The 27926-nt window shown below is 40.9% G+C and overlaps 1 protein-coding gene across 1 annotated transcript in view; it reads right to left on the bottom strand.

Annotated features, from left to right (window-relative positions):
• Positions 1-1671: 1671 nt before the first annotated feature.
• Positions 1672-27926, bottom strand: part of ctnna2 (catenin (cadherin-associated protein), alpha 2) — a 267885-nt gene continuing 241630 nt past the window's right edge. The window contains exons 10-18 of the mRNA XM_060864101.1: positions 27816-27908; positions 24662-24818; positions 23444-23644; positions 19285-19436; positions 11084-11197; positions 7573-7754; positions 6682-6787; positions 3512-3646; positions 1672-3248 (exon numbers count right to left, since the gene is read on the bottom strand). Coding sequence (XP_060720084.1) covers positions 2961-3248; positions 3512-3646; positions 6682-6787; positions 7573-7754; positions 11084-11197; positions 19285-19436; positions 23444-23644; positions 24662-24818; positions 27816-27908 — 1428 coding nt within the window. The 3' untranslated portion in view covers positions 1672-2960. The remainder of the gene's footprint in view (positions 3249-3511; positions 3647-6681; positions 6788-7572; positions 7755-11083; positions 11198-19284; positions 19437-23443; positions 23645-24661; positions 24819-27815; positions 27909-27926) is intronic.

A 27926-nucleotide genomic window follows, 5' to 3' on the forward strand; every position in this document is an offset into this window, starting at 1 on the left:
GTGGCATTTCCTGTTTGGAGACTTTGCTGTCAAATCTGGGCATTCACTAAATTCCAGGGGTTTCATTACCACGACGTAAAGTGCGCGTGTTTCTGGAGGTCTTGGAAAAACGCCCTCTTTAAAAAAAAAAAGAGAATACCTACGATGGATAATGAAGGAGAAAACAGTCATACAGGTAGATTTTATATTTTATATCTATTATGCTTTATTATCTTACAGTTAAGCTACTTTTGAAAACAAATAAATAACCAAAAACTACGGTTAGGGTCAGGGTTAGATTATCAAATAGGCCACACCTACCCGATGACGCAATATCTGTTACACTGTTCTGAAATCCCTTGAAATAAGTTCATCCTGTCAAATTTGATTGTTGTAAATAAATCTTGCTGTACATGAAAATAATCTGATAAATATGAGTTGGTCTTACAATGATGCAACCAGGTTTTGGAAAAAATAATGTAAATACAGTATAGTGGAAAAAACCTTGTCTTAAACAATAAACTCTGCCTCATTTAGAGACTCAAATGAACATTGAGTTGTGTGTTGAGGGATTGGTGTTAATACGGAAACCATGCTGGTGCTTCTAGAGTGTTAAATAACCAATATATTGATGTGTAAACCCTGTAGGGTGTAGATTCTCTATCACTTAAAGGTACCTTAAAATTGGTGTCTGGAGACTTCCATTAAAAAAAATTAGAAAAAGAAGAAAAAAACGTATCATTAGAATAAATTGCCGTGCAAATTCAGTGCTTGGGCCCCTGATAGTTTAAACCTCAAGGTATTTTTTTTTTAATTTAACAAAATTTCATGTTCAATGTCCAATTTTTATTAGTCCAATCTTTACTACTGTTAGACCTCCATTATAACTGGAGCATAAGGTAGAGGGAAAAGACTATTGAGTCACTCGCAATTATTTATATGACAGCTAAAACTTAATAATCATGACAGGACCGGTTCTGACGAGTTCTTGGCCGCCGTCCCGTTTTAATTCCCCCGTCTTCCAGCAGAGCTGCGGTTTTTAAAGGAAGGATTTTAATTAAGGTAAATGGCAGGTAGGAGTATTGCCACAGCGACCTCCTGGGTAATCCGGCTGTAATGAGTTTCATTAGGTACGAGTCACTGTGCTAAACCCAGAGGAATAGCGGAGGCGGCTTTAGTCGCGCTGCACTCCACCCGAGGTCACACCGCACTCCTTCGTGCACTCGCTTGCTTTTGGGTTTCATCAGCTCGATACCTCTTTAACGAGACCTGGCTGATGTGGAGGATGTCATGATTTTGTTCACTGGTTCAGCAAGCCGCCTGCAAAACAGCTGTTTTTACCTGGAGGTATCTCAATCAGCGTTTCAGGTGAAGACAAAGGGTGAAGACTTCTGACTTGCAGAAAAAAACCCAGCACGAATATTAACGAACACTTTTACGCACTCAGCCGACACTTCCGAACGTCGGATTATATCTTTACACACCTGATCTACTTTTTGAAATTGAAGTAGCTCCGTGTTTAATGATTTTAGCAAACTGAAAAGTTCTCAGCTAAGTACAGAGCACTTACACATTCTATAGTCTTTCAACAAGGAATAAATTGGAACCTTTCATAACAGTTAAGTTTTGGATGAAATAATCTTTGCATAAAGAAAAACAAAGAGAAACAGCCTCGGTAACACAGTTGCAAGGTTTATTAGAGAACTGTGACTATAAAGATATGCAGGATTCTACTTATTCTCTGCACAAACCACATAACTAGTCAACTCGGTCCGTTTCTAGTATCATGTTCAACACCATGGCAACCAGTCTGTAATAGTTAGTGATGCGATAATAATTAAATAAAATGCAAAACCTTGTACGTCATGTCACCATGTGGAATATGTGGATTGTTGATCGTCAGGACAAATAATTCTTATTTTTTAAATTCATTTCTAACACTACAAGCCATACTGAGTTTCAAAGTTAGGAGCTTCAGGACGCTTCAGCTACGGCACCATATAATATTTTCTTCCATTTGTCATCCCTGTTTAAAAAAACAAAAGAATGGCGACCATGACTTGACAAAACAAGAAAATTAAGTCATGGCCTCGACTTCAGATCTCAATCGAATGAGATTCCATTTGTGACCGTGAATTTGACCGTATGAGCTCAAGTCATTGCCATAACTTAATAACTTAAGAATAATTAAATTAAGTCACAGCCATGGATATGTAACATGAGGAAACAAGCTCGTTAAGTCATGGCCGTGACTTTATAACACAAGGAAACTAGATATAGAAGTTAGAGGCATGCTAAGAAACAAGAAAATTAAGTCATGGCCATGACTTTGTCCCTCAAGGAAATGAGATAATTAAGTTGCCACCATGAGAACATAACTTGAGAATGAGATAATCAAGTCATAGCTATGGATTTGTAACTTGAGATAATGAGATAATTAGGTCATGGCCACAACTTGGTGATTTGAGGGAACAAGCCTGCAACTTAATCATCTCATTCCCTTTGATGGTCATGATGAAATGATCTCATTCCCTCTTGGTACTAAGTCATGACCATAACTCTCTTATCTAGTTCCCTTTGCCGTATTATCTCATTCCCATGCTTTAACAGCCTTGCATTTTTTTTTAAGTAGGGATGTCAGTAGGAGGACCCCATATCAACAACAGTGTAAATATGGCTAGTCAGGCTATTCAGTAATTAACACTGGTAACTAACAAACACCACAGGAATGGTGCTGAAGCTCCAAGAGTAAACATATGCCCCTCTTTTCTGCTTATCTTGGTTTTTGTGATGCAGTTCTCCAGCAAGAGTATCCACGGCAACACCTTTGCCTCTATGTGGAACGGGATACAGGAAGCTGCAAACAGGAGACAGGAAAGAAAGACGGGGGGAAGGAGGGAAAAGACAGGAATAGTCAGGAGGTGGTTGAAGAGTTTGAGGGCTTGGAACCTTGAAACTTTTTTTTCTTGCCACCTGTAGATTTAAAAAGAGTCCATAGCCTTGAACTCGCTGAGCGCTTGGACTGGTGAGATGTGTTTCTTCTGCGAGCCTCGGCGCACCCGGGTCTGACACTCCTCAGGCTTCTCCCTCTTCACAAGCGGCTTCTTCTCTGGCACTTTCATGCGCCATGACACCACGGGAGAATTGACTGCCGCTGTACCGTACACCTTTTGGTACTTGGTGGAAGCCACATATGAGGCCTTGACCGTCAGGACCACGGCATTCATTAGATTCTTGGCGGCCTGGATGAGGGAAGTAGCGCTGTCCAGCTGAAAGAGAGAAGTGAGCACAGTCAGGTGACTTTCTGTCGGTTTCATTTCATCTTCCCTCAGCACATCTTAGGGTGTGCACTTCAATGCGGTGTAACACTAGCTTAGCTGGTAATGACTTCAAAATCAATGCAAACAACATTCAATTCGATATGTAGTATAAAAAAGCTGCAGCAGCTTTTTCGCCAGTCCGTGATCCCTACTTCTCGATTGCTCCTGTATTGTTTATGTATTGCGTTGGTGCTGATGTTGCAGGAACGTACCCCTGAGACGATGAGCTCTCCTCCGAGGTTCTGGACTTCGGCTTTGACTTTGCTGCAGATGTTGAGCTGGTGGCAGTACAGGGCGATTCTCTGCAGGTAAGCCAGCAGGTCCTGCTTACAAGCTGAATCAGGACACTGCAACACAGTAGAAAGGAAGGAAGACATTTAGAGATCTGGTCTGGTTCCAATTTACAAAAAAATCATGCCTCCTCTTCACTGGGCAAAATAATTGCTCACTGCATGTGTGATATGTGTTAATAGACTGACATTACTGTGGGAGGAATCAAGCAGAAACACAGTGAGGTTGATGACTCAGGTTTAGGTTTTGTTCCAAATCAACATGTACACCGTTCTTACTCCTCTGTAGACTAAACACTTTGCAATACCTGAATTTGTGACACAAGACATTCTTGTAGGTAGAAATGTAGAAAAGCATCACAAAGTCTGAAGACTGGCCTTGTTCCAGAAATATTGGAAATATTTGAAACTACAAGACTTGTGTTACAGAGACACATTGCTTTTGGTGGAATCAAGGGTGACGAGTCACTCCAAACGAATGCATACGCACGTCCCTCACTCTGATTTGCACTACAAAGGAACTAATATCTATATTTGTGACACGACACGACAGCTCAGCTGTGTTACAGGAACGAAGCTCTTACAAACAAAGTCATGCACAAGCATCATGTTTGTTCTAAATATAAGCGAGTACCTGTGCACTTCCCAAGCAATGTCCCTCTGCACTACAGAGTGTATGACGGGTTCGTTCGGGTTACAGAACGACGTCGTCATTGTCTGTGCTTGTGTCAGTGTGCGATTTACTGAATTGTCAAACAGCATGACGTTTTCATAGGTGGAATAAGAACGAAATGCAGCACAGCTAACGATCCGGGTTTAGCTGTTTAGCTGAATTACTAAATGACAATTTAACGATTTCTCTCCTTGTTCAAAAAATACAAAGCAAACCTAAACAAATAAAAAAAAAAAACCCTCACACACAGTTCCATTGCTTACTGTCACAAAAACGAGATTAGATTATATTCATTACAATATATGACTTCGGCTGTGTTGTAGAATGACAAGCTTGTGGGTAGAAATAGGCACAAGGACAGCGGGGTGCAAACTTACTTACAAATTCTAGCAGATTTATTCTTGTAAATGTAATAGAATGTTTTATATCGTCTGCAATAAAACACTTCAGGGTCATGATGGAATAAGTTTCATTTTATGTTCTGCTTTTGTTTTGGGATTTCTATCTGGAATTACAGGGTACAGGGTTTACTAAAGGCAGCTTCAGAGTTTTTGGTTTTGTTAGCTCGCTTAGCACCCAAACATACTGATCTTTATTTTTTGCCATGGACCTAGAATATCCCCTCATACCCAGTATGTGTTCTTAAGATTTCACAGAGCTCTGATTTGAACCAGTTCACTTCCTGCAGCGCTTTAGAGATCATACAGTACCCCAAACATCCATAAATGAAATCTGACTGTTGTACACTGACTTTTGGAAAAAAAAAAAAACACACTTATGACATCTCTACTTTACCCGTTCAGTGTAAACATTTGTCAGGGGTAATTAATTCAACACACCGATGCCTGAATCGGTCACATAGTCACAAACACTACATCACATTATAGCTAATCAGAAGTATTGATGGAGAGATACAGAGTAAATGTATGTCAGAAGAAGCGGTTGCTTTTATTCGAGAAACCTCCTGGTCAAGCACTTGAGACGAAGGTGTAGGTGTCAGTACGCACACATACTTTCTATTTTTTTTTTTTATATATATAGTCCAACATTTTTATGATTTATGACTCATGCCCCATTTTCTCTCAGTTTTGATCCTTCTGAAAAATATCTTCTGTTTAGCTACCAAAATGCTGCTAGTCTGGAACCAGGAATCAGCGAGGTTAGGAGCTTGGGGGTGGCATAACAAGAACAAGAGCAACTCGAGTTATTTGCATAGATTCTAAATAAATTCCTAGTGTAAAATATTTTTTGTTACATCCAGGTGGTATTATTTCAGAGGTTTCTGCTTCTACATGGATTGTGTGAGCGATCTGGTAGTGGACTGAGACACCTTGCTGAGACCTCACATGTGAGTTCTCACATAACCTGAGGGAACCACATTGAGATGAAGAACACACCAGGGTTCCCTTAAAACAGACCAAACGCTGTGTTTGAAGAAGTACCCTTAAATGTCTGATTTTAGAATATGTTCGTTGTTCAAGTGCCGTTCTGAAGAAGAAGAAGAAGAAGAAGAAGAAGAAGAAGAATCTTGTGTATGTTAGTTTGGGTTGTTGATTTAATTTACTCCATGTTTGACATGTGAGGATCAATCCAGATGCACCTCTGTACTCTCAATGAATCCCGACCTCGCACTCCGTCCAGATGGCTGTAAAATATAAATGCATTGCTAGCAGGGAGAGAGGTTTGATGAGAGGCATGTGAGCCACCTGTTTGGCTTCATCCACAAATATGGCTGAAATCTGCCAGGAGAAAGAAGGTATGCACAGATCCAGCATCCTCCTCTTCGATCAGAGGGAGGAGAGTCTGCCATTTTGGAGCGAGAGAAACACTCATTTTGTCTTTGGCACTGTCCAGCACTCAGATTACACCCCCATCAGCAGGCCGATCCACTTCTCCTTTCCAGCACTCTTTTTTCCCTTTATCTAAGGGAAAAGAAATATCTCACGAGTTTAACTAACACAGCACGTCACTGGGCCAGCAATGACTCAGCAGTTTCTTCCAAAACACAGCCACGGGCGATGACGAACGGCTGATTGGCCACAGCGGCGATGCGTTCACATGGACCATCACTCACTCTTCGTGACACCTTCGTTCTCTGAGCCTTTGTCATCAAAGCAGCTGCTGTGATGGATTGGATATTAAAAATGGGCTGTCAGTGCGTTAGTGAGAAGGTGCTCATTTGATAATGAACGCAACACCTTCAAGGTGCTAATTCAATTAAAAGGAGACACCAGGTTTGATCCTGTGCCCCATCGCTCTTTTTCAAAGCCCATCTACTGATGAGGTCCGGATCAGAAAGCTAAGGATCAACGGGAAGAAAGAAAAAACAGTATTCATCCAGGAACAACCACCAAGCTGGACTCTGACTGTTGACAAACAAAAAATAAAATTACGAGGTCGCATGCTAATCTCCTCTCACCTGGTCAGCCACAGCTCGAGCCAGTTTGTCCATTCTGGATCCGGCTTCTGCGATCTTCTTGGCAGCATTGATGACATCGGACGAGTTCTTCAGTGGGCCTTTTCCCCTTCAAGTACACAAACAAATGACTGCATTACTACTGAATCAGCACAACACGCATCAAGTTTCCTGAGCGCTGCGATGAAGGCTAGACAATCCTTCACTCTCACGCTGAAAGCGCAGATGACGAGAAAAAAAAAGAATCTTGGAACTGTTAACCCGCTGAGGTCTGCACCGTCGACTGTAAGGTGGCAGAGCTTTAAGTATTGCTTAGTACGGTATGAATGAGACGCTGTTATAGGAAAATAATCAATGACAACTTACCACATTATTGACCATTAACATATGTGTCCGAAGGTTTTTATTCCTTTAATTCAGTCGCCAAATTCTAAAAGCTGTTAAACAATTTCCAGCAAACAAACTGGACACATTCTATAAATGTTACAGAAAACCATATCAAAAATATTTTATGTCTAGTGATGATGTATACTTATGGAATTTGGCTGATGCTCTTAACCAGAGTGACTTATCTTTTCTTTTCTGATTTTTATACAGCTGAGTAACTGAGGGTTAAGGGCCTTGCTCAAGGGCCCAGTAGCTTGGTGGCAGCTTGGTGGACCTGGGATTCAAACTCACCACCTTTCGATTAAAGGTCGACCGCCTTAACCACTGAGCTACCACTTCCCCATGTTACCTGAGATGTTACCCAAGATGTTACCATGGAAACAAGAACATGTTAATATTAACCTGCTATCAAACCTGACCAATCAGAATCCAAAAAAACAACATTGTGCTAAGAGATCACATCTTTGTGTGTGTACTGTATGTGTGTGTGTCTGTGTGTGTGTGTACCTGGTGAAATCTGTCATCTCCATCATGATCATGCACATCTGCTTGGCCAGCACGATGATATCGTTGCCATTGTCATCCCACTTGGCCACCTCAGCATCCAGCTTGCTCTTCTCCTGCCGGAAGCTTTCCACCTGCTCAGCGATCTTCGCCTTTTCCTCCTGAGGGAGCTGAGCCATGATGGCCTGAAACAGTAAAAATGGAAAGAGGATTCGTTCCTGGTTTAAAAAAAAAGGTCTCAAGGGAATAAAATAGTGACATTGTTTCACTCCATTTAAAATGATGTTGAATAAAGTTTTTAAACTTGACACTTAATCATGCAAGGGGACCTTCTGAAACCCCAATGACATCCCGGACTCATAAAGAGCCGATCCAATTTTTGGCCCTCTGTTAGGGTATTAAATTGTCCCTCCATAGCAATTTTCAGGAGGTCTGAAGAGAGCATTAATCTCTTTTTTCTTTCTTTTTTTTTTTTTACAAGGTCAACTGGACAATATTGTTTGTAAGATAAATGTATAATTACCTCACTCACTTACACCAGTCAATGAATTATGCATTTGTTCCACGCTCTGTCAAAAAGGTGAAAATGGCAAAAAAGGGCAGCGTGTGTGTGTGTGTGTGTGTGTGTGTGCGTGTGCGTGTGCATGAAGAAAATGTCTGTTAGGATTAGGGAGGAATATAGACGGGTTTTAATATCATATTATTGGAAGGAAAAAAATACACTAAAAGACTTTCATTTATGTTGAATTTAAACTAAACGTCACTTTTAGCACTTTTTAGGACGGTCACTTGTCACTCTGGTCAGTGTTTATACATAAAAATATAAATCAACACTGAATTGAATGTAATAGCGGTTCAGAGCCAGTTGTCATTGTTTTTTATTTAATTTAATTTTTTTTTTTTTTAAGTCTCTAAGGATTTAAAATAATGTTCGTACGGTGACGTATTCTTAACCCTTGTATGTTGTTCGGGTCTGTGGGACCCATATTCGTAAACATCAAAAGTTTTGAAAAACTTCTTTGTAAATTTTTTGATTTTTTTTCCACTCATAACTTGATTAAATTTGATTTTCTTTTTTTAATTACAATTTATTAAAAAAAACAACAAAAACGAGTAAAAATAAAAAAAAGTAAAAATTTTAACATAAAATTTTTGATTGTGTTGAATTAAAAACCCCAAAAAAAAACCCACGAACACTGGCTGAGTAACAAAAATACGAACATCATACAAGGGTTAAAAAACTTTTAGATAAAACTTAGGGAAGAAGTCTCCAGGGGATTTTGTGCTACTTTGTGGTTTCATAATAAAGGAAAACTGGTGAGAGAATTAGAGTTTCCAGGGATTTCTAACTGTTATAAGTTTCATAGATGTTCTGTAACTTTAAATGCAGATGAATGTAAACGATATGTAATGTATGACGTGTCACTGTAATCGCTGGGAAACTGATACAGAAAGAATAAAAGGCTTGTGGAGGTGTCATGTAGCTTCATAAACACTGGGTTAAAATATAGTGTCGCTGACAAACTGGAGTGAAGAGTAATGTTTATATTTATTTATTAGAGCTAATGGCGTTTAAAAATGTCCAGCGGCTGACAAAGTTATTCGGTATTTTATTTATACGTCTACGCCGTCCATCCCGAATTGGGATCTGTCACTATAATGGCTTTTCAGAAGGACCAGGAGGAGAGGCAACATATTTGCTATCAGGATTTAATGTCTACTGTATTTATCCTAAAAGAAACACAGATATAAGAAGCTCATATCTCGTATCAGTTCTTTACGGATGTATTATTGATTGACGGCGCTCTATTATTCTGAGCTGCCTGACAATTTTACAATCTACAAAACATCCATTTAAACATGTTTTAAAGTTGTCGAAGGATGTTTAGCAGAAGCCAGGGAGAGAGATGAACGTGGTTTCTGGAAGATAGGCTGCTACGAGCCACCGCTTTTCTTCTTCGTCCTACTTCAGTATTCATTTAACCCAAATCCCTCTTCCTGCTCGACAATAAAAAGAGCAGGGTCTAGGAGCTTAGCATGCTGGAAAATCCTTCCTCATTCAAAACCGCGGCAACACACACTCACATCAACAGCCTGCGGTTCTGCCCTCAGATTAGGAACGTGCTCTTCACCCAGCCTTCAGGAACTTTTAAATATGATTTATTCTCTGGAAATTGTCCGGAGGTTTTGGTGTGTGATTTTAAAGTCGACCTGTCGGAGGTGTTATACAATCACAGTGCAGATCGAGATCAAGCAGGTCTTTTATTGTGAATGTGAAGAAGAAGAAAAGTGTGATTGCTTCTCTAGCTTGAACCCAGCTCTGAAAAATTCCAACTAACACGACTAAACGGTCACAGACTCTGAACTTCGTCTACTTTCAACTATTTTTTTATTTCCTTTTTCTCTCCACCTTCAGTGATAAGAAATTATATAACTGCTCACACCTCCAGGCTTGGGGGTTCAATTCCCGCCTCCGCCTTGTGTGTGTGGAGTTTGCATGTTCTCCCCGTGCCTCGGGAGTTTCCTCCGGGTACTCCGGTTTCCTCCCCGGTCCAAAGACATGCATGGTAGGTTGATTGGCATCTCTGGAAAATTGTCCGTAGTGTGTGATTGTGTGAGTGAATGAGAGTGTGTGTGTGTGTGTGCCCTGCGATGGGTTGGCACTCCGTCCAGGGTGTATCCTGCCTTGATGCCCGATGACGCCTGAGATAGGCACAGGCTCCCGTAAACCGAGGTAGTTCGGATAAGCAGTAGAAAATGAATGAATGAATGAATAACTGCTGTAACTGCAACTGCATCTTCAGTGGTCCATGTTTAAGATCATTTCTGCTACAGCATTTTTTGTAGTGTGCTGAAATTCTTTGTCCTCGGTTCTAGATATTAAGATCATGTCAAGATCAAGCCGTCATATATTTTGACTCTATGCCTGACTATCCTGGGGATGTTGTCTGTTTCTATTGAAGCTGGAAGATATAAACCAGGTCTTGCATCTGCACATAAATCATAAATGATGTACCAGAATACTAGCAGCTTTAGAACCTCAAACCTGCTGGTGTGCCGCTCCATTCATCTCTGAAGTCTGATCATTAACTTCTCAACTGATCAAGATTTGGACAAATAACCTGCTATATAAAGTAGGGATTTTATACAGAACATCATCTGTGGTCCCTCTGCACTTTAACACAGCTGCATGACTTCATCACTGAAACACAATCTCGCCTGCGGTCATCACTGTTTTGGTCCTGGACCGAGTGACAAAGCCGCAGTATGTCGATAAGACAGAACGCGGGCGTGAAAATTGACAAAGTGTTTCAAGTTCCAGAACACCACAGTGTTGCTGTGGATGATCTAAAGATCTCACCTGGAGAGTGTATTTTTACACTGAAGACTGTTACTGCTGCTGTAATCATAAACCATCCAGCTTCACTGTCCACTTTAGTTAGATTGTTTCCTTTTGACTTCTCCTCAAGGTTTCTTCCTCATGTCATCTCAGGGAGTTGTATTGGAAACCTACCCTTGCGCTCTGGCCGGCGATGAGCTGGTCGTCTTCGGTCTGGACGCTGGTACGGCTCCGGGTGTCGTAGTCTTCCTGCTCGAAGTCTGAGTCATCCTCCAGCTCTTCGGGTGTCTGGAAGGAAGACAGAAGCAAACATCGTTTTATTACAAATCCTTGAAACTAGCACAAGCCAAAATAAACCAATTAGAAGCGATTGGTGGGCCCAAGCACCAGCGGCGCAGCAGTATGGACATGTGTATGTTACTGTTCACTGAACACGTACGTGAAACACTGCTTGATCTTCGCGTGTCACGTCGGTCTACCTCACCTAGCTAACAAACATCTGCATCTTTATGGCATGTCTAATCAGTGAGCTGTATTTCACTGCGTCTTGCATGTCCTTCTGTGAGCGTACTGACGGTGTGGACACCCAGTTCCTCATTCTGAACAAAAAAGAAGCCGTGAGTGTTCCTAAAGACATGCAAGCTACATAGACAGACAGCTCAGCATTAATAATTCACACCCCTCCAGTTTCAAGCGACTTACATCATTGTTTTTTAAAACTCCTCCTCGCTCCGTGTAAGTGTGTGCACCGTATCCAAAAATTCCCTCTTCATATCACATCATGCAGTCAATGAAATGTGTTTCTCTCTCGTAATTCTGAAGATGTAGCATCAGCACCATCCACCCTCTAGATCAAGCAGGCTCAAAGCCTCGATGCTGTCCGGTAATAGACAAACTACAGGGATAAACTGGATGAAACAGTGGCGAATGAAATCAATATCAAAGTCCTTTCCTTCTTGTTCTATCTATCATGCGCTTAAATGATTAGAAAACTCTGCAGGTTCCTGTACGGACAGATCTTTTTTCCTCTTTCCCTGTGCACCAAAATAATACATGATTAGGTTTTTAATATAGTTTAGGTTTATTTACCGATTCAGATGATTTTGATTTGTATTTTAATTACCTTTAGATTGCAAATTTGATCTTTTATGAGATTCTGATGATAAGAAGCTGGCTTTGCAGGTGCAGGAACTAATGAATGGATGGATGGATGGATGGATATTTATTCTCTTCTGCTTTATATTCAGCTTACTTACTATAACTCCTGACACTTATACTCCCCAATACAGCATGATGCAGCATGTGGAATATTAATATCCAGCAAAAAAATGACTACTGAATCATATTATTGTCTGAATCTGATCGAAATCTGTGTTTTCTGCCTCACAGAAGTCATTCAAACAAGCGAAGGTGGCCTCACATCAGCCCGACACACTGTCTTCTACTTCTTCAACAGGAACAAAGACTAGCAAAATGCAACAGCTAAAGGAAGGACAAAGCGGTCTGGCTACTAAACAGCGATGCTAATGGGTTTAGTGGGCAGCAGCAGCACGGCTCCCGAGCAGTCATGCTTGACAAACGAGCCGAGTGTGTCTTCTCTCTGCAGAAAGCAGATCTCCACTGCTTAATTATCCAGCGTTTCTCCTGCCTGCTGCTAATCCGCAGCTCAGCTTTCCTCTGCTTCCTGACAGCGTTCTCTTCATCTGCCTGCCGTGTGATGGCTCTTCTTGTGTTCTTTTGTTGGACTCGATGAAAAGACAACCGACCAGCATAGTTCTGTCACCATTCTGTTATAATGCCTAATTACATTCACAGCATTTAAGACCTATGACATATATCATATAGCAAAGGTGCCAATAATTAAGGATCTGACTGAAAATACATCAGATGGTTGAGTGCATGTTGCTATAATGCCTTATGTACATTCATACAGGTGTATTCTAGTAATTAGGCATCATACACAGTGTATAAGGCAGAAAGCTGATTTAGAAACAGACTTTATAAAGCATAAGTACATGACGTCATAATATCAGGAAACACAAAGCATTATAACATTATAACATAATGCAACCTAACATAACATAAGCTATAATTCTCACCATAGAAAAATAACATAATGTATCATTCATGATGTGTGTATAACGCATTATAAATGTGTTTATTATTTGTTATAAGCACTTACTTATACTAAGCAAACCATATACAACATTAATTGGAGTAAGAAACCAAGAATTATGTTATAATGACTTATAGTCTGTATTACAGCTAATATAATAGCTTGCGCATTGCAACATTTCATAATGCTTTATAACGTCTGTATCTCTTTGGTAATAATTAATGTGTTTCTGCACTAGAGAGAATATAATGCATTATTACATTAGTGTTATGAACATGAATGATTGAAATGCATTATGTAGCCTGGCATTATAAAGTTATATACAAGCATCATGGACATATAAACTGAAGTAATTATTTATGGTATATAACACATTATAAACATGTTTGTCATACAGTATGGATACAGCATGCATTATAAGAATCCAGTGGAGTATCTTATAATACAGTATAAAGTTCTACAACTACTATGCAAGAAAGAGTTTATAAAGCATTATAACATATTGTATGTTCAATATTTTACTTTCAGAGGCATTATGAATGTTCAATGTATTTAATGCATAATGTCACCAAACCAAAGGAGTTATAGTTTATACTACAGTTCTACACGGCGAGAGATTAGAAACTGCTGCGTGTTTGTTTTCACGAAGACGTGGCTCAGCGACAGAGTTTCACGAGTTTCACGAAGACGTGGCCCAGCCATTCAGCTGGACGGGCTAACTTCATTTAGAGCCCACAGAAATGCAGCTCTGTGCGGTAAGATGCGCAGTGGTGGTACAGTATGTGTGTGTTTATATCAACAAGGAATGGTACTCTGTGCTTATTTCTACTTACTGCTCATCGTCAGTGGAGTTTGTGACTGTTAGATGCAGGCCATTTTATTTACCACGGGAATTTACTACTGTTTACATTGTCGGAGTTTACATTCCTCCTAGCGCTAATGCTAAAGAGGCGCTAAGTGAGCTATACGGAGCTATTAGTTCACCCCGACGGACTGTTTAATCATCGCCGGAGATCATGCAAATCTCAAGTCAGTGCTCCCTAAATTCCATCAACATGTGGACTTTGCTACGAGAGGTGAAAACATGCTGGACCTTGTTTACACAAACATTCCTGGCGCGTACCGTGCGGAACCCCGCCCCCACCTTGGCTACTCAGACCACATCTCTGTTATGCTAACTCCAGCATACAAACCCCTCGTCAGACGCTCAAAACCGTTTCTGAAGCAGGTGAAAACCTGACCAGCAGGAGCCACCTCTGCTCTTCAGGACTGCTTTGAGTGCACTGACTGGAACATCTTCAGGAAGGCTGCAACCAGTGGCGACTCCGTCAACTTGGAGGAGTACACGTCAACAGTGACCAGTTACATCGGCAAGTGCATTGATGACGTGACCGTCTCCAAGACCAATACCACACGCTCCAACCAGAAGCCGTGGATGACTGCTAACGTGCGTGCGCTGCTGAGGATTAGAGACCTAGCCTTCAGAAAAGGGGACAGGGCGGCCCTAAGAACAGCAAGGGCCAAACTGTCCCGAGCCATCAAAGAGGCAAAGCGCGCACACGCCCAGACAATCCACAGCCACTTTCAAGACAGCGGGGACACCCGGCACATGTGGCAGGGCATACAAGCGATCACGAACTACAAGGCAGCTTCACCTGTCTGTGATAGTGATGCCTCTCTCCCAGATGCGCTGAATGACTTCTACACTCGGTTTGAGGTGCAGAGCAACGTAGCGGCAAGGAAGACCATCCCTCCCCCTGACGACCAGATACAGTGTTGAGGATAAATATGTCTATCCACGGTCGACATGAGGAGAACTCTATGCAGATTTAACCCACGGAAGGCTGCTGGACCAGATAACATTCCTGGCAGGGTGCTCAGAGAATGTGCAGAACAGCTAGCGGATGTCTTTACTGACATCTTCATTCCCTGAGCAGCGCCATTGTTCCTACGTGCCTCAAAACTACCACCATTGTTCCTGTCCCAAAGAAGTCTACAGTGTCCTGCCTCAATGACTATCGTCCCGTTGCACTCACACCCATAGTTATGAAGTGCTTCGAGAAGCTTGTCATGAGGCACATCAAGACCCAGCTACCACCCATACTGGACCCCCTACAGTTCGCATATCGTCCAAACCGCTCCACAGACGATGCCATTGCCACAGCCCTCCACTTAGCCCTCACCCATCTGGACAACAAAGACACTTATGTACAAATGCTGTTCATAGACTTTAGTTCAGCATTCAATACAATCATCCCTCAGCACCTGATTGGGAAGCTGAGCCTGCTGGGACTGGACACCTCCCTTTGCAACTGGATCCTGGACTTCCTGACTGGGAGACCTCAGTCAGTCCGGATCAGGAACAGCATCTCCAGCACCACCACACTGAGCTCCTCAAGGCTGCGTGCTCAGTCCACTGCTGTTCACCTTGCTGACTCATGACTGTGCAGCAACGCACAGATCGAATCATATTAACAAGTTTGCCGATGACACGACCGTGGTGGGTCTCATCAACAAGAACGACGAGTCAGCATGCAGGGAGGAGGTGCAACAACTAACTGCCTGGTGTAGAGCCACCAACTTTTCTCTGAATGTGGATAAAACTAAAGAGATGGTTGTGGACTTCAGGAGAGCACAAAGCAACCACTCTCCGCTGAACATCGACGGATCATCTGTAAAGATTGTCAAGAGCACCAAATTTCTTGGTGTTCATCTAGCGGAGAACCTCACCTGGTCTCTCAACACCAGCGCCATCACCAAGAAAGCCCAGTAGCGTCTGTACTTCCTATGACGGCTGAGAAAGGCACATCTCCCTCCCCCATCCTGACCATGTTCTACAGAGGGACAATTGAGAGCATCCTGAGCAGCTGCATCACTGTCTGGTTTGGGAACTGTACGATCTTGGATCGCAAAACCCTGCAGCGGATAGTGAGGACAGCGGAGAAGATCATTGGGGTCGCTCTTCCCTCTATCATGGACACTTACACCATATGCTGCATCCGCAAAGCCAACAAAATTGTGGATGACCCCACACACCCCTCACACACACTCTTCACCCTCCTGCCATCTGGAAAAAGGTACCGAAGCATTCAGGCCCTCACAAAGCTATCAGACTTCTCAATAACTGAACTGAACTGTACTGAGCACAACATACACACACATCATCTGTATGGACTACACTGTTACGCCGGGACAAAGGCGAGTGAGGATCCAAATGCAGTTTTAAAGTTTTAATCATCCAAAACACAAAAACAGCTGAACAGACAGGCAGACAGAACAAGGCAGAAAACAGAGCTAACAGGAAACGGGAACAGGCAGGCAGACAGAACAAGGCAGAGCACAGAGCTAGCAACGGGAACAGAAACAAAAACATCCAACATGCAACAACGACCAACACCAGGGAAGTGGACAAACAGAGTATATATGACAAACAGGAACCAATCACAGCGCAGAGACAATCAGAGACTAAGACAACACACATGAGGGAGAGGTGGAGTTCAATCAGTGTCCATGGTAACCAATGAGTGGGCACAGCAAACAATTAACAGCAGGGCAGACGGCAGACAGAAACAGGGTAAAACACAGACAGACCCACACAAAACACACACACTGACACATAAAACTGTTTACATGCTGCTTACAATCCATCGAACTGTTTACATGCTGTTTTGCATACTTTTTTGCTGTTTTGCACAAACTGTCCAACATTTCAGCCGTTTTGCAAATAATATACAATATTTCAGTCATATGCTGTTTTTTGCACAATTCTATATATTATCCCAAGGACCTGCTGCTAAGAAACTGTGTTCATTCTAATGTTACTGCACGAAATATTGTTTGAACATTCAGTATTTACATACAGTATTTACACTGGTCGGCGCTGTTTCTGTTTACTGTTTATTGTCTTTTGTGTATTGTATTTTTTGTACTTTTTGTATTGTCTTGTAACTTTTGTCCTGCACTGTCCTTTGTCCTGCACTGTCTTGTCTGTCTTGTTTGTCTTATCCTGCACTGTTTGCACCAGGTTGCACAGTTGCACTTTATGTGGCTAAGACTACTTACTAAGTCCTAGCCCTGTCTTTGTTTTATGTAGCACCATGATCCTGGAGAAACGTTGTCTCATTTCACTGTGTACTGCAACAGCTATATATGGTTGTAATGACAATAAAAGCTTCTTGACTTGCCTTGATTTGACTTGAGTTAGTATACCAGAAAGAGTTTATAATGCATTATAACATAGTGAATGATCTATATAACATGAACTAAATGGATTTAGAGTTCACATTACACCAGAAAGAGTTCATAACACATTACAACATATATCAGTGTCTTGATTCAGATTTCCTACTGGCCTGAAAGCTGACACGTTAAATTGGGAATAGCTCAATGTGTCCAAACCCCAGTGCAGTAACGTAGTGTGGTGTTATGCTGCTCTATAAGCCCCCCCTCTTTCAGAGGGAACATGGGTGATGTAAAGTGTATTGATGAAACCACAGGAGGAGGAATTGATGTGCTCCAACACTGTAGGCACCGTTACAGATCATCACGTCAGATACAAAGCTGCATGCAAATAAAATATTTTTGGCACGTTTTAAATTTGAACTAGCCTAGCAGGAATTCATTTCCTTCACAGCCACAGCCTGGATAATGAATTGACACTTTTTCCTTTTCTTCTTTTTCCTCTTTTCTCTTTTCTGCCTCTTATAATAATAATAATAATAATAATAATAATAATAATAATAATAATAATAATAATAATAATAATAATAATTCATGCATACACATTGCTGTTATTGTAAGCATATTTTTCAATGTCAATATTTCTATAGTTAATGTAATGATCCTATAAAATGAATCAGTGTATAAAACACATTATAGCATATGTAGAAGTCATTAAGTGCTACAGGGCCAGATGTACACCAGATAAATGGAGGCGCAGTGGCGTCATTATTGTATTATTACAGTACACCAGATGTTACTGAAAAATAATTCACTTGCTTTTGTCTGACAGGGTGAAATTAGTCCTGGGATTTTTTTTAAGTTTGTTATCAGTGTTGAGGATAAATAACTGGCTTATTTAGTGTGTATATTCATTGCTATGATGCACCAATTTCATCGCTCAGGCTTCTGTGTGATCGCTCACCACAGATTAATACATTTATTTATTTTCACGTCTGAATTAAAATGCAAAGTTTTTTGAAGTTCAGTTTTATTTTTTGGCCTTTTTATCCTTTAAAGCACAGTGTAGAAACATCAGTAACACTTCCTATACATCCTGTACACATAATGCACTATAACCACATTCCTAACCTCTTCACTAGGATGCCTAATGCCTCATAATCCCTGTGAAAATCCTGGTGTAGATGCTCAGATGCTCCTACTTAGATCATAGACATGTTATAATGCATTATACCTGTAACACAGGCTCTACATTACACACTGTGGTACAGATACTATATCAGAGCATTTGTAATAATGCATTATACCTTCAGCATCTACAGTACACTTCTAGTGATATAAACTATTAAAACACTATGAAGTCATATATGTAAGTCTTATAAAGTGTTATGGATGTAGCTGTAGCTTCATACAGTATGGGCATTTACAGGCACTATGTATAGTTTATTACCTATTATAAATCATTATTAGTACAGCAATCCATATAATGATATATTGAATTATAGCTTGAAGTACCCGAGCCTAGTGCTATATGTGTCATGTAACGTGACATGCTTTAATAAAGTCATTATGCATGGACTATAATACATTATAAACATATTTCTAACGCATTGTGAATATAGTAAAGGAGTATGTTCACAGTATATTTTCCTGTAGTACAGCTACTTTACTGAACCTGTGTATTATTTATAAAGCAACATTACCATTATAATGTCATACACATAGACTTTATTAAGTGCTTTAAGAATAAAACTCTTACAGACATTTATAGTGGTTCATATCAGAGACTACAATATATTATACTGGTTTATAATGCATAATAGGAATCAGCAGTATGTAACAATGAATTATAGCGTATGGTGCATAGTTCAGTTCCTACACTAAGCTTCTTATAATGATGATATGTATTCTGACATTAGGAAGTCATGTGCTCAGGCTTTATAAAGTCTTATGTATATTCACAGTGCAAATATAGTTTACTGACTGTGAGCATTTGTACAGGTATTAGATGTTCTATAGGAGTATATAACTCATTATGACGCATTATGAATGTGTAGGATCTGTGCTTATGTAAGCTCACCCGTATCATGAGGACAGCCTTCCTAATGTCACGCACGCCGTCGTAGACCAGACGCGAAGCATCAATGAACTCATTCTCCTCAAAGGGCTGAGGAGGGCTGGTGCTCAGAGCTTCAATGGCCACCTCCACCTGCTCGGCGAAGCGGGGCATCACTGCAGAGAGGGGGGGGCAGAGAGACAGAGAGAGAGAGGGAGAGAGAGAGAGAAAGAGAGAGAGAGAGACAGAGAGAGAGAGGGAGAAAAAGAGAGAGAGACAGAGAGTGAGAGAAGGAGGGAGCGAGAGACACACAGAGGAACACAGAGTGAGTGAGTGAGAAGAGAAGAAGAGAGAGAAAAGAAGAGAGGGAGAAAGAGAAATCTAGTGAGCTTAACTCTAATGTTTGTTCACTTCAATGTTCAGTGTTTGATCAAACAGAAAAATGGAGAATGTAAGAGAAATGTCTTCTTTTTTTCTCCGATGTGTTTGTTCAGTTTTACTCCTAATCTGTTCACAGACACACAGAGCAACTCCTTTATTCCCTTTCTTTTTTTCTCTCTCCTTTAAAGAGTGTGTAAAATATACAGTGTGTAAAACGTGCATCTATCCTGCATACACACTATCCTCCATACACACTATGCTCGATACACACTATCCAAAATAAACACGCTCTATAACAGCACACAATAAGGACCTGGAAAACTCCAGACGAGTGTACGGCGTGTTCTGGGGAAAAAACAGACATTTTACATTCCTAATACATCGACATCACGTAAATGACTCGAGTACAAAGATGTAAGTGTAACTTTAAATGTCAGAGCAACCTCATGATAGAACAATGAAACGCTGCATGTTTGTGTTGTTGTCAGTGTTCGGGGCTGTACACAGACTTGTCTCTACACTAATGTGTGCTTTAACATCGTTGTGTTCTTTATAAACGAGCTCTCTGAGACCGAGTCTGAGGATGGATCATCACAGAGCTGCATGGAGATGACGAATCCCCGGACGTGTGTGTGTGTGTGTTTCTTTCGTTTGTTTTCACACGTCTCTCATACGTCTCTATCCTGACAGCATAAACACTTGTTCAAATCGGAGGATAAAAAATCTACAGCCGGTTCAATTTAGACGAGCCAGAGTAAAATCAGCAGACTAGAAAAAGCTGTAGATGAGGCGAGAGTGGAGTATTATGGGAGCTGGTTGATGGAGTTTAGCAATCCAGAGATGTCAGGCAGTCGGTTACACCTCAGCAACGTGTTAAAGAGACAACGTTTCTATAGCAACAACTCGTTCACGTGAGCTGGTACAGCGTGCACAAGTGTCCTGTACATATGTCTCTGGAGGTATGGAGATGTTTATGTATCATGTGTGGAAGGAGCCTCTGGTGTCAAAGTGAGATGTAACGTTTTGGTGTAAATGGATTAAAGCCCTTGAGGGTCGTCACATCGCTCGCTCACTCAGATCCTGATTATTTTAGTCCTTATTTATCTCATTTAGCCATCAGTGACGTGTTACTGTAAGAGTCATTATTTTGGCCTGCACTCGTTTATTCCCCCTCTGAATTGTGAGAGAACGAAGTGTAGCAGTTGTTTTTGCCTGAAGCTGGTGTTGAAATGGTGACTCGAGCGTCATGTTCGCTGCTCGTTAGATTGTAATAAACTCTGATAATATCATTTTTCATGCTTTTCTGCCGTACAGTGACACGGTGTGTGTCGGAGACCCTTCAGTGTGTGAAGTCCGGCTATGAGCACCAATTAGAATGGGAGAGAGAGAGAGAGAGAGAGAGAGAGAGAGAGAGAGAGAGAGAGAGAGACTTCTGAAAACAGAAAACTTTTTAAAAAGAATGTGTGTGTGTGTGTGTGTGTGCACTTTAAGCAGCAGTTAGCTTGGGATTGACCATTATTGACTCGAGGCTAAACCTCATCATTGCCCTGTCAATCACAGCAGCTCTAGCCAATCACGGGGCAGTGAGCATTTCAAATAGGATAATGCTGATGATGATGATGATGATGATGATAATGGTGACGATGATGATGATGATGATGATGATGATGATGATGCACCACTCCATCAGTGGTTTGGACATGATGTTATAGAGTCATGTAATTTTAATATGTCTGAATAACAATCAGTAAATGGACAGGAGGGAGAGAGAGAGAGAGAGAGAGAGAGAGAGAGAGAGAGAGAGAGAGAGAGAGAGAGAGAGAGATACAGAGAGAGAGAAATTATAAAGTAATTATGTCAATAAACAAGGAAAATTAGATGTTAAGTAATAAATAAATAAAGTATGTAAAGAATAAAAAGTATGTATGTAAGGAAGTAAATGAGGAAGCAGACAAATGGGTGACTGATGGAGGCTGTGAACAAGGAAGAAATGAAGAATGTAAATAAACCCGGACGTGTGAGACGTGTACAGAGTAAATGATGTCTCATTGTGTCACTGTGGAGCAGATGCAGTACGTATCTGCATCGTAGATCCCGATCTTTGTTTTACTGTAAAAACACACACACACACACACACACACACACACACACACACACACACACTAAGACTGTCAGCATCACAGCAGCTCTGCTCTCATTCTTCCAGCCGCTCAGCAGTCGATTTCAAACAATAACAGAGTTGCGTGAGACACAAACACTACATCACAAGGCAGCTGGGGCTTTTTTTTATTTCCTTTTTCTTTACTTCAGCACTGCAGCTGAGATAAAAGCCGTTTCCTCTCATCAGCGAGCGGCTCTGATGGAGTGTAATTTTAAGGCACTGGATTCGCAGCGGGAGTGAAATCTCCGTGTTCTCTGTGACAGAGGCGCGTTTGGGGTTCGCCGTGGTGTCCATCACAGACTAAATTACTGATGTCCACAAACTGACAATGGACAGTAAAAGCTGTTGGTGGGAAAAACTGATGAAAGATGAATCAGCATTAGAAAAAAAAAAGCAACAGGTGGCACCTGAAGTCTCTCCGTCACACTGACTTCCTGTCTGGCTTTTGACATTTTCTTTCACTCCATTTACAAAAAGCCTGTCCAGTTCTTTTTAGAAAAGAAAAGTTCTTTTTTTGTGTGATATAGAGAGCTATTTTTTGTGTCCGTTTCAAACTCAAGGCAGAAAAATGGCTATATAATCATAATTTTGGTTTAAAAACATGGCTATTTTTTCTTTTTTTTTCTCTTTCTTCCAATGAATCTTCATTATAATACAACACAATGCTGAGCCATGGACCGAAGTCACAGAGACACCAAATTTGGTAAATAGGAGCAGAATTTTCTCCACTATCTAATTACCAAATGTCACTTCTACCAGCATGACAGCAGCTCTGTAGTGCAGCTTTATATATTTGTGACCTACACCTTTAAACTCTACAGTGGAATAAACCCTAAAGGGTCTAAGGATCCTACAGCAGACGGTTTCCAATCAGTTCCACACTTTCAGAAAGACTGGTTGGTTATCCATAAAAAACATCTGGACACAGCACGTTGATAAGGTCCATAATTCATTAAAAATAATAAATAAATAAATGAGAAGAACAGAAAGAAAAAAAGAAGCTTCCAGATTTCACTGCTTGAGATTTCAGTCGAATTCAGTCAGTGATAGTAGAAGTGCTGTAGATGATGATTACCCACTGACTGTGAAGTAGAGAAACCTGTAGTCAAGGTGAAAGATTTGTGTTTATTATAAAGGGTAAAACATGAGAGAAACACTTCATGGTACATGGGACGTGGTACGTGGTAGCTTAGTGGTTAAGGTGTTGGACTACTGATCGGAAGGTGGTGAGTTCAAATCCCAGGGCCACCAAGCTGTCACTCCTGGGCCCCTGAGCAAGGCCCTTAACCCTCAATTGCTCAGCTGTATAAATGAGATAAATGTAAGTCTCTCTGGATAAGAGCATAAATGTAAGTGTAAATGAGAGCTTGATGTGTGAGTGTGCAGAAGTTTATATAACATTTCTCTCCGGTCTTTACTTCCGGCTTTCCCTGAGAAAGTCATCACTATTCAGTGAGCATCGTCTCTGCTCCTAGAAAACCTCCATCTTCTCACAAAGGGCCAGTTACTCAGTTACCAGTTCCTTTACCAGTTCTAAACAAACTACTGTGTGGAAGTGAGTCCAGCTTGTCCATGCCTACGCATGTCACTTTAAGATGATGAAGTGTTTCTCAGTGCAGTGCAGCAGAAGGAGCATCTCACCGGTTTCAGACAGCAGCTTGATGGACTCCAGGACTCTCTCGGTGTAGACGCCCGGCTCGTAGTTCTCCATCTCGGCATTGATGATATGGACCACGCGAGCGGCACGACCTCTGATCGCCCCCGCTGTCCTGTCCAGCGTGTCCACATCCCCCTCCTGCAGAGCGATCACACACTTGTTCACATCCTCCAGGATGTGGTTCTCTAAAAGCACAGGGGGCAAACAAATAAGTTAGAAGTAGGAGAATCTATCTATCTGTCTGTCTGTCTGTCTGTCTATCTGTCTGTTTGTCTGTCTGTTTGTCTATCTGTCTGTCTGTCTGTCTGCCTGTCTGTCTGTCTATCTATCTGTCTGTTTGTCTATCTATCTATCTATCTATCTATCTATCTATCTATCTATCTATCTATCTATCTATCTGTCTGTCTGTCTGTCTGTCTGTCTGTCCCTCTATCTATCTGTCTGTCTGTCCATCTATCTATCTATCTATCTATCTATCTATCCGTCCGTCCGTCCGTCCATCCGTCCGTCCGTCCGTCCGTCCGTCTGTCCATCTATCTATCTGTCTGTCTGTCTGTCTATCTATCTATCTATCTATCTATCTATCTATCTATCTATCTATCTATCTTTTTTTGGTGAATCTATTTGAATCAACATGGTTACTGATAACAGAGAGATTACAAGCGTAAAAGAAACTAGAATAAAATACACACGAAGCTCGAACGTGTTCATAAAATAAAACACACGAGCAACGCAGCAAGACTCCATTTTTCTGTGGAGTTTATTATTATTAGAAGATATTTCTTTGAATATTGTTGTGTGTAGCTTTAAACAGTTAATGTCAAAGGAAAAAAGTATAAAAGAAATAGCTTTAATTTCATCAACAGAGCTGCACGCCAACTTGGAGCTGTTTAAAGATTAATAAAGAAAAGATGGAAAACTAAACGAGTTAAAGCTGAAAATTCTTTATTCCTCATTTAATGTTTTTTATTGGTTGAAATGATCGTCGCTTTATTATTTAAACTGATTTGAACAGTTCTCACCACTTTCTTAGCTGCTGCTTTGGTGTTTATTACCTTGATCTTGAAAAAAATACAAAATAAATTCACTCCGTCGTAAATTTTCCCACAGATTCAGGACAGAGAGTTTGTGTATCTCAGACGTCACCATGAAAAAACATGGCACTGGTTAAAAAAACGTAAACCCGACACGTGTTACTTTACCTGACACAGACAGGAAGTCATCGACAGAGGTGATGTCATCCACAGCTTCGGTCAGGATGCGCACCTGCTTCTCCCATTGGTCCTTAAACACGTCCATGTTGTCTTGAGCCACTTTACTCTGGGGACGAGCTGCCAGCGTCAGGGCAGCGTTGATCACCTGGATGAAGGATGGAACCAATGAGCATGGTCCTGAGCAGTGATCTAGACTCTAACAAACAGTGTGTGTGTGTGTGTGTGTGTGTGTGTGTGTGTATGTGTGTTAATGTCTTCCTACATCATCGATCAGCGTGGTCATTCAGCCACAAATATTCTTCAACATAAGTGTAATATAACAAATATGTAATAATGTTTAGTTTGTCATCATCATCATCATCATCATCATCATCATCATCATCATCATCATTGCCGAGTTTGCTGTCATCTTATTGGTTGATTGAACGAGTGCCATAGCAATGCTCATGTCCTTTGATCTTTGGTTCTACTGTCAGTCATGTGATTTAATCTCAGAAAATTCATGACCAAACAATTCTTTTATGATGTGTGATTTCTGTCAGTCTAAATCCACCATCCAGGCTTAAGCAAGAAGCCACCACTGGGAACTCAGATACAGGAACAGGAAGTGCAGGTAACAGAACGCCGAGACGTCCATTTACCTGAGAACACAGGTAGGCCTCGTTGTCTTACTGACCCTCAGAACACCTCTGCTCTGTCTTCAGTCAGCTCCATCACATGTCCATCTGCTCTTCTGAGATCATCAGTCACCAACTTCTCAACAGACTGGAGACTCTGAGGGATCTCTGAGGGATCCTCAGACAGACACTTATGTACATCTTCTGCACTTTCACAACGATCTCTGATGAAGCGATAAACTTCTCGTTCAGTCACAGAGCCAAGGACGATCCATTTGGACGTGCGGTAGAACCCAACAGTCCTGGATTGGGGATGTTTATCTCGTGTCTGTGGAGGTTTCTTTCATGTTCTCCAGTTTCCTCCCAGTAACACAGTGGTGTGTGAGCTGGTGGCTCTAAATTGTGTGAGCACCTTCTTCCCTGGTGACTGTGACCCTGAGTGGGATTAAACACTGACTGAAAGTCAATGAGTAGAATTAAAATGTCTAATAATAATAATAACTACTAAGAACAAGAAAACTTTAAAAAAAACAAAAATAAATAAATAAATTAATGTTTTATTTCTTAAATTATAATTTTTTATTCTATTATTTTTTTCTTTTCTAAATATTTAATATTTGGCATACTAATTCTATTTTGCATAAACTGCTTAATTTATTCATTTTTATGTAACGTGATTGGATTTTGTTGTAAAAACATTGTTGTAAACAAAAAAACAGCCATTTCCTGTAAATACTAACCTCGCCCCTAAACCCCACATTTACTTCACAATGTTTCATTTAAAAGTTTGTATACTTAATAATAATTATCTGGATTAATTAATTATTGCTGCAAAATAATTAGTTATTCCTTTAAGTTATTTTTCATGTTTAAAAGTATTTTCTGAACCTATTACACATGCTCATATCCACTGTGTGTAAAGTGACCCCTTTTGTAACATTGCTGATGTTTTTCCTGTGTTTTAGTCACTCTGGATCATTCACTCTGATTAAACCTGGTGTTGTTTTAATAATTTAATAACTTCCCAAATCAGGGGGGCACGGTGGCTTAGTGGTTAGCACGTCCGCCTCACACCTCCAGGGTTGGGGGTTCGATTCCCGCCTCCGCCTTGTGTGTGTGGAGTTTGCATGTTCTCCCCGTGCCTCGGGGGTTTCCTCCGGGTACTCCGGTTTCCTCCCCCAGTCCAAAGACATGCATGGTAGGTTGATTGGCATCTCTGGAAAATTGTCCGTAGTGTGTGATTGCGTGAGTGAATGAGAGTGTGTGTGTCCTGCGATGGGTTGGTACTACATCCAGGGTGAATCCTGCCTTGATGCCCGATGACGCCTGAGATAGGCACAGGCTCCCCGTGACCCGAGGTAGTTCGGATAAGCGGTAGAAGATGAATGAATGAGTGAGTGAGAACCTCCCAAATTTAACAGCAGTTCACGCAGATGAACGAAGAATTCCCTAATTAAATTTCCACCGATTATCTTCTAATCCTTGCTGTAACAGGAATGTCGAGTTGCCCCCTTTGTGCTAATATGATTATTAATCATTATTTGAACAAGCTGTGTTACTGAGATCACCTGTGAACATTTATTAAGGAGTCTGAAACAAAAACACTCCACTGAAATAACCCAGACTCTGGGTTTCACTCGTCCGTGAGCTCAGAAACACAAACGTATTCGTTCACATCACTTTCCTGAAGGAATGAAAACGTTACAGGACCCGAGAACACGCGTCACCTTCCTCCATCCGTGCTCGTTCGTTCAGATCGCTAATTCATCCGGAGCGTTGTTCTGTGAAGCTCGGCCATTCTTTCTTTACCCCATCGCTATGAGAACCGAAGTTACTGATACAGAACCGACAGAACAGAGGCGTGTTAGTAAAAATCAGAGACGACACGATGCTGTTACTCTGAAGCTGGCCGGCGCTGACGTGATGGAGTGTGTTTCCTTTTCAAGCCTTCTTTTTTGAATAAGTGAGTAATTTCCGCAGCTTTTGTCCTCATGAATTTCTAGATGATTGACTGCTGTTTTTTTATGAGAAATCTAGAAGATTACAGTAAATGACTAGCAAAGAAATGAAGAGCCTGAGTGAAAATCCATCATGTTGATAAAAAGCCTTTTTTTCCCCCTTGTCTACAGATCTGTTATTCTGCCCATGACCAAGAAACATATATATATATATATGTGTGTGTGTGTGTTTTTCTTCTTCTTCTTCTTCTTCTTCTTCTTATCTGAATTTTAAATAATTCATCTAAGAAAGTTTTGTATACGTATATGATAACATATTTATATACTTGCCTCCAATGACATCTCTGTTCAACAGGATATTAAACATCCACTATTCACAGACTAGAATTCTGAAATTATTATATTCTTTATCCACCTATGCACCTCATAATGTACCTTAGAGACTATTGACACTGCTGAATTTTGTCACATCTGGTATTTTGTTATGGATCTAAACACATCTGGATGTTTGTAAAGCTGCTTTGAGACAATGTGATTTGTTGAAAACGGTTTATAAAGGACTCGTACCTGAGGACACAGACTGTCAATCTGTGTAGCGGCCATGCGCACCAGCTTCACGCCTTCCTCGTTGTTGGAGATGGAACATGCCAGATTAGCTACCTGTATGAGAGAGAGAGA

This window comes from Tachysurus vachellii, chromosome 2 (assembly GCF_030014155.1).
Source record: "Tachysurus vachellii isolate PV-2020 chromosome 2, HZAU_Pvac_v1, whole genome shotgun sequence".
Classification (NCBI taxonomy): domain Eukaryota; kingdom Metazoa; phylum Chordata; class Actinopteri; order Siluriformes; family Bagridae; genus Tachysurus; species Tachysurus vachellii.